Source organism: Stylophora pistillata, chromosome 1 (genome assembly GCF_964205215.1).
Source record: "Stylophora pistillata chromosome 1, jaStyPist1.2, whole genome shotgun sequence".
NCBI lineage: Eukaryota > Metazoa > Cnidaria > Anthozoa > Scleractinia > Pocilloporidae > Stylophora > Stylophora pistillata.
The window spans coordinates 8,585,447-8,592,975 of record NC_142519.1 but is presented as its reverse complement, the minus strand read 5'-3'; the positions used below and the strand labels follow the sequence as shown (position 1 = coordinate 8,592,975).

Genomic DNA, 7,529 nt, shown 5'->3' with positions numbered 1-7,529 from the left:
ACTAACGACTCATTGTTATTTTGATCATCAAGCAATTTATTTGCAGATCTTGATCCCTGTACAAATGTAAGCTGCAAGTATCACAGCCATTGTGTCGCCTTGTCTGTAAACCAATCTACTTGTGCTTGTGAAAACAGCTGTCCATCATATGAAGAACAGGTCTGTGCATCTAACGGCCGCACGTTTACCAACTTGTGCCTGTTTAAGCAAGAGATATGTAGAACACGTGGTAACTATACGAAGTATCATCCTGGAAGCTGTACAGGTACGTTTTCATTTGAATCTTACTTTTATTTATTTAATATTTGCCTCTTCTTCCATCCCTCAATCTATTTCCACACTAATCCAGCCACTAATCACGGAGGTTGTTCTGAGGTGTAATTTATTTACGAGTTTCCGGGAACTTCAAATTTAATTCTAGTACAAGACCTAGCTTACTAATTAATGTAGTTGAGACACCGACAGCAAATTTGGATGCTTTACCAGAGAGCTACAGATAACGATGGTGATCTAAGCTATTACTTGAAAAAAATTATCCAACGGTTGAGCTCAAAATTTTACATCTTTCTCATTCTAACGATAACTGCGTTCTTTAGATTTTCCTCTTCAGAAAGGAAGACATCAATTTCGAAACGTTCCCTCCTGGGCAGAGGACCAATGTGAAGTGATCAAGTTTAAACCATTCATATTTTACCCTGACCAGAAAATTTACATACAACTTACTGTTAATCACGTGAACTACAGTGACTCCGCTGTGGTACATGAAGCCACAACACCTTGGGTAGAAAGCGTCAACAGCACTCAATTCACAGCCTGTGTCACTCGAGCTGGTAGGAATGATTACCCCTCAGATAGCTTTGCCACAGTTGACTGGGTCGCTTATCAGGGTGCTCCGTCTGGTGGAGTGGCAGGCGAGAAATGGTTCTCAAGATGGTGGACTGGGACTAGCTGTCAGACGATCATCTTTCCTAAGGTAAGGTTGTTTTAATGCTTCAGTAGTAATTTCTCTCAAAATGCAGAAATGTAAAAAAACTAAAAAATTGGCTTTCAAATCGATTAAAGCTCTTCGCGAGTACGCACAATTGGTTTCTCTTCTCTCAACTGTTGAGAAAAAAATCTGGGGAAGAGAGGGACAAGGGATGCAAGCTCGCTTACTCTTACGCTTCTTTTTAAGATTCACTTGGAAAAGGCTTGAATTTCATTATCTCTTGGTTGCATCCTATCTTGACAGAAAGACCTATCTCTTCTAAATTTAGAGAAAATTTTCTCAGCCACCAACGGTTTTCGCAACAGCTGAGCACCACAGATCACACCTAAAGCACGATGCCACGAGTTTGTGGATCGAAGATGCCACTGCAAATTCCTTTAAGATTTGTCTTCGAGAGCTGCAAAACTTTGCAGGAATACATGATGACATATCAGTGGTGAGTGTTTATATGCTGATGTTGGTGCGGCATTCCTATTTAAGTTCCTAATTCCATTTTTTGTGTTTTGCACGCGAATTTTTCTTATTGTCTTTCCCATTTTTCAGTCACGTTGATTTAGATTTTTTCGTATAATTTTGCTTTGTTTAATTTCATTTTGTAGAAGCTTCTTTGTAAAATTTAGCACTGGAGTATCAGAGTCCTTGAGATCAACGTCGATTATTTTACTGCGATCAACTCTTAGTTTTCCGTCCTTTTTTGACCACAAAATCATACAATGTTTCAATCACGATCGACCGTAACGTATTAAAGTTAACGTGTGTGTTGAAACCGGACTTAAAGGTAGTTACAGCTAGTGAATACAGTTTGTATCATTCATTACTTTAGAGGGATCGAAATCAAGTTGAGAGGTTAAGCATAACGTTCACGGCAAACAGGAAACGGCACGTGACCACGTGACCATTTCCACGGTATTTTTGGGGATTATATATGATTGAATATTGGGTTATGCAGAATTCTTGCCGCCGCTTTCGTTACCTGAACATTGTTATCTATCTTTGTGCATCCGTTTTGTTGTTTAGAATTGGCTTGCGTTCAAGTCACTTCATAGGCCATTGTTTTCAGAACACAGTGATGTAAACTTTCAGAATAACCTCTCACCATCTGAGATTTATAACTTCGCCTTTTGTAAGGTGAGTTAAACACTGACTGATTTGTAACAGGAAAGATTATTTAACTGTCAATTTTTCATGCTCTTGAGTTCTGTTTGCATTTTGATTTGTGTTTTGGTTCGGGGATATTCAGTCTTTTGAAATGTTTTTATTGCTTTTACAGCTCTTTTAATTGTCACTGTTTTGATCGTAAAGATCATAAATCTTGGATCAAATGGAACGACACAATTTTGTACTGACAAGTTCCTATAATAATGCTTTTTATCTCATTCATAGGAAGTGAATTTCAAGCGGAGCTACAAAAAATCACCAACGGTTTTAGTAACAGCCAAACATTCCACCAAGGGCGGAAATTCAGCCGCAGAATGCAACGGAATCGCGAGCTGGATTGAGGTAATCCACATGGTTGTCATATTCTCTTTTTAAGAAAATCGATCAATCATTTTAAACTGCATTTTATTTCGTCTTTTTCGAAACGAGCCTGGAAGAAAATAAGCTAACGCAATTACGAACAAATTTTGATCAAAAGGATTTTCAGTTGAGGCCGATAACCTTAGACCTGTTTATGAAAGGTTAGATGTAATTCTAACAGTGATTTGTGGAATAGAGGTGGGACACATGTACACTAAACACATAAACGACAGCTACAACTTTATGAAAATATGGTGTCATAACTGGTCTTCAACTGTTTGTAATCTCTTGACTCTGATAAATATGATTAAAAAAAAACATAACTTTCCATCTACAGTTTTCTCACATTTTATCTTGTTTCTTTAAAGTTTATCACCCCTTCTAGATTCTGCATTTGCGTGAAGGAACTGTTCATCCAGCGTTTCGATCCATTGACGGTGTCCTATGCAGTACTGTCAGGTTAGACCATTTTTATGCCTATATAGAAATGGTTATCTTGGCCTCATAGCTGTTTCCAACATATTTTAGGCCTTTTTCAGTCAGAAATACGATCAATTATAGCTCTGATCTAGAAAAACAAGCAAAACGAGCAGCAGCTCTCGCTTGGAGTGACAACCACACGAGTAGTAGAGGTGGTACGACTTTCTTCTCACTCCACGTCGATAAAAAATTTTCACTCGCGGGTGTCTGGAGAATGACGAAAAAGGCTTGATGTTTTTACTGCAGCTGATGGCCAAAGATCAAATTAGATAGAGGTTTAAAGACATTTCCATCATGATTCCCGTTGTCAGAGATGCATGGAAACCAATATACAGCCATTTCACGATGATCATTGATTTGCGCAGGACGGTTGAGAAATGTACATAGGTTTAAATGTAATAAAATAGGCCATTGTAATAACTGTGCAGACTCGAGACACTGGACTGATCTCGATCATAATTAAAACAATAATTCTCACCCTCAACCATTCGTTTTCCCTTTATCTTAATAGATGTTTGCGAGGAGGACTGGGCGTATTTTAGTGGATATTGCTACAGAAAAGTATCTTCCTGTGATTCGTGGACCAATAGTCAGGGTACATGCGCAACCCTGGGAGCTAATCTTCCTAGTATCCACACAGAAGAAGAAAACGTTTATGTTCAAAGTCTTCACGGTGGGGAACATTCTTGGCTGGGGCTCTCTGATGTAAATTCTGAAGGGAAATTTGTGTGGAGCGATGGAACACCATATGACTTCCATTACTGGGCGGAACACCAACCAAACAACTTTCACGAAGAGGACTGTGTTCATACGCTTGGTTTCCTTCAAGATCATCAATACAAATGGAATGATGTTAATTGCAGTGACTGTCACAGATTCACTTGTAAAAAAGGTAAGCCGTAGCTAGATTGAACAGCAAATTAAATCAAGCGACATTGACTAGGAATTCCTAACAATGTTTTGAATCTTTTTACTTCATATCATCTTCTCTTCTATCTGATGAAAATGATAAAACTGACATTCTTTATGCCTCCGAATAAGCAATCATCAGTTGATATTAGCGTCCCACAAGTCAAGTTAACTTTGCCCTACTGCGTCAGATAATGGATCTCTATTAAATTATTTTCAGTGACTCCGAGGAAATAGCATAATGTCATAGAAAAAGAAAGAAAAAGAAAAAAAAGACTCCTTACCAAAAGGAAATTAGATTTTCTTTTCTTTACATATTTTAGATAGAGGTGAGGGTATAAAGAAGGGAAAGAAATGAAACCATCGATATTTTAAAGCAAAATTTCTAGCTGTGGAACTTTGATTTCTCTCTTTTCTTTTTCAGACTACAACGAATGTAACAATTTTGCATTCGATTGTCCAGCAAACGCCACTTGTGTGAACAGTGACGCTTCCTACTCATGTGTATGTCGCACTGGATTCCGTTTGGATGGGAAAAACTGCTCTGGTTTGTGAAAATTAGAATTTTCTGATTAGAGTATAATGGTTGTAAATACAAAATCAACTACGAAATCATAATTACCAAACCATTTCGTTTTGGTTTAAAATTTAAAAATAGAAACCACACATTAAAAAAAAAATCTATTTTCAATGAAACAGATATAGACGAATGCAGCTCAGGGTCATTTTCCTGCCATGCTAAAGCAAAGTGTGTCAATACCTTTGGTTCCTACTCTTGTAGATGTCCAGCAGGATATGGGGGCGATGGAAAGATAAATTGTACCATAGGTAAGAAAGAATTTGTTTCAATGGTCAATTAACTCTCCCTCTCCATCCAAGCAATGGAAAAAAATACTCTCGACTCTTGAACTCTCAAGTTTTCAAGCCGTTGAAATTAATTTTTCTAGATATTCAGAAAATACCGAAAAAGAGAGAAAATGTTTCCTATATTTATGTTTCTCCAATGATAGAAAAAGAGAGTTAGTCCTTCCCCCTCCCAAAAAAGCCTTGTATCTCTCTCCTGAGAGAAATGCTATTCAAGAAAGACCTACTAAATCATGTATATTAACAATAGATTTATGTTAGAAGTATAGTGTTGATAAAGTGATTCATCAGATCCATTTTGAAAGAAAAATCAAAACTAATAAAACGACTGTCAGGCGACAGAAAGACGTAGGAAAAGTAGTACTTGAACTAAGTGGAGCGCAATATTGGTCTTGAAGTCATGCTTGTGATTTCAAGTCATGCTTTTAGATCAATTTGGAATCCACTTAGTTCAGTTACCATTATCAGTAAGCTATAAAAATGCGATAGCAACGCTATTTTCTGCACAAAAAAGGCACTACTTCTTGTATACTAATCAGCAACAGTCGTTTTCAATCCATTTTCAAATTTTTAGGATCAACAGCTAAGAACTGTGCTGAGCTTTACAAATCTGGTAAAACAACCAACGGTGTTTATACAATCGACCCTGATGACTCAGGTGCCTTTGATGTATATTGTGACCAAACGACAGCCGGTGGGGGGTGGACAGTATTCCAAAAGAGACAGGATGGCTCAGTTGATTTCTATCGCGGCTGGACCGATTACAAGAATGGGTTTGGTAACCTGAATGGAGAATTTTGGCTGGGACTGGATAAGATACACCGCCTGACAATAATAAAGAACAAGCTCCGAGTAGATCTGATGGACACCAAAAGCAACACTGCTTACGCCGAGTACGACACGTTTGCAGTTGCTAGCGAGAGGACTAAGTACCAGCTTAGCCTTGGGACCTACTCAGGTTGGTAAATAGTGTTTGTTTTCATTCGTTATTGGTACAGTGTCTGTGCTTATCAGGGATTAAGTGTGATACTAAACTTAAATTGCTAGGCGTGACCATTAGCCACGATTTAAAGTGGAACATGCACACCTCTGAACTAAGTAGAAAATGTACTAAGTAGTATGAACTAAGTAGTATCATACTTAATCAGGGATTAAGTGTGATACTAAACTTGTTTTGATAAATACCTCTTCTATTTCAATGTAGCTTAACATCAAGTATTTCGTCAAAATTGTCCAAAACTAGGGGTGTTAATTACCAAGCAGGAGCTCCGAAATAGGAAAAGTTGTGCTTGAGGTATTACAAGCGATTATCTTTCGAAATGCGGTGTGTACTTAAAAGTGACTAATGGGGACAATTCGACGCCGGAGTAAAACAAAAATTAAACGCTTTTGTGGCATTAAGCTACAAATAAACTTTCATCATGGTTAAAAAAGGTCATTTTACTTGAGTTTGCCTATCACATCCTTTGAATTTTTGAATGGATGGTTCAGATTAATCGTTGCATTGATTCAGCGTTGTTGAGAGAGAAAAAAAACTTGCTATGAAAATGCACTGATACCGTACATACATATACTTTATTTCAACTCGAATTTTCAGAGTAGCTCCAAATAAGTAAACGTGAAAATAAGGATGGAAGAGTTCGACCGTGGTCCGCACAACGGCTGATTCTTTTGTCTCGCTCAATCAACCGATCCGGTTCCGTTTTAACACACAAAAAAAATGAAAATGCAATCAATGATAACTCATGATTTGCATTTTGCTTTGCTATACAGTCATCTTATAAACTATTTGTTAATTGATTTTTGGGCGTCTTTTTTCAGGTACTGCAGGAGATTCTCTTGCTTATCATCATGGCCATGCTTTTACAACTAAAGATCAAGACAATGACAGCTGGGGGCGTAACTGTGCTGTGGAGTACAAAGGAGCCTGGTGGTACCAGCAATGTCATCATTCTAACCTGAACGGTGTGTATCATAATGGGAGGCACTCGTCATCTGCTGATGGAGTCAACTGGTATCACTGGAGAGGACATAACTACTCCGTCAAGAAAGCTGAGATGAAAATCAGACCAATTTCCTTTTAGCGTATTTAGAACTTTCTGTTTTGTTTCCATTCGAACTTTCTATTCTGTAAAGGAAACAAAAAGAAAAATGATTAAACATGGAGTATTGTTAGAAAAGAGGACGTATGCTTCTTTATTCACCTCACCTAATTAAAAGGACCCGCCTCCCTCCTCCAGTGAAATCGATTCTGTATTGTTAAGCATGCAATAACCTCGAAAATGGTTGTGTCAAATTGTCCAAATTGATTTCTCGAGTGGCCAAGGTCAGTGATTGATTAACGCTGCTAAAAGAGATGATGAATTGATCACCATGAATATCAGCATCGGTAAAGAGTGGCATTGCCTCCTGGCCATGTTGATAATCTGCGGACGAACTAGCTGAATGAACTGTGGTCGAAGAACATTCAGCGACGTAAGTTTTTTTTTGTATTTTCCTTTTCTTGGTCCTCGATAAATTGTCTCAGTGAATTAATGTCTGCGAACCTTGAAGCCAAGCTTTTAGGGAAACAGGGAACATTCCTGGAAGCTTGAAGAGCACTTAGGAAGCTAGAGTTTCTTTCGGCTGCGTCTCGAGAAACTCTTGTGCAGTTCTCTCGTGCTCTCTAAACTTCTCGTGTGCATCTTTAACTCGATAAGCGCCCGCTAAGCATAAACCAATTCTTTCATACTTCGATGATAATCAAATCTGAATGAGCGACCCAGCCGCG

At 38.2% G+C, this 7,529-nt stretch overlaps 1 protein-coding gene across 3 annotated transcripts in view; it reads left to right on the top strand.

Moving 5' to 3' along the window:
• LOC111326757 (techylectin-5B) overlaps nucleotides 1-6,939 on the top strand; it is a 13,112-nt gene extending 6,173 nt beyond the window's left edge. Inside the window, exons 8-18 of one of the 3 annotated variants that reach the window (XM_088734386.1) lie at nucleotides 47-265; nucleotides 597-973; nucleotides 1,257-1,424; nucleotides 2,006-2,116; nucleotides 2,372-2,488; nucleotides 2,875-2,965; nucleotides 3,498-3,878; nucleotides 4,320-4,442; nucleotides 4,595-4,723; nucleotides 5,343-5,717; nucleotides 6,581-6,939. In XM_088734386.1, coding sequence (XP_088590512.1) covers nucleotides 47-265; nucleotides 597-973; nucleotides 1,257-1,424; nucleotides 2,006-2,116; nucleotides 2,372-2,488; nucleotides 2,875-2,965; nucleotides 3,498-3,878; nucleotides 4,320-4,442; nucleotides 4,595-4,723; nucleotides 5,343-5,717; nucleotides 6,581-6,843 — 2,354 coding nt within the window. In that variant the 3' untranslated portion in view covers nucleotides 6,844-6,939. Of the gene's footprint in view, nucleotides 1-46; nucleotides 266-596; nucleotides 974-1,256; nucleotides 1,425-2,005; nucleotides 2,117-2,371; nucleotides 2,489-2,874; nucleotides 2,966-3,497; nucleotides 3,879-4,319; nucleotides 4,443-4,582; nucleotides 4,724-5,333; nucleotides 5,718-6,580 lie in introns of those variants that run through there. The other 2 variants (XM_022930834.2, XM_088734382.1) reach the window with 2 other exon arrangements.
• Nucleotides 6,940-7,529: the final 590 nt, after the last annotated feature.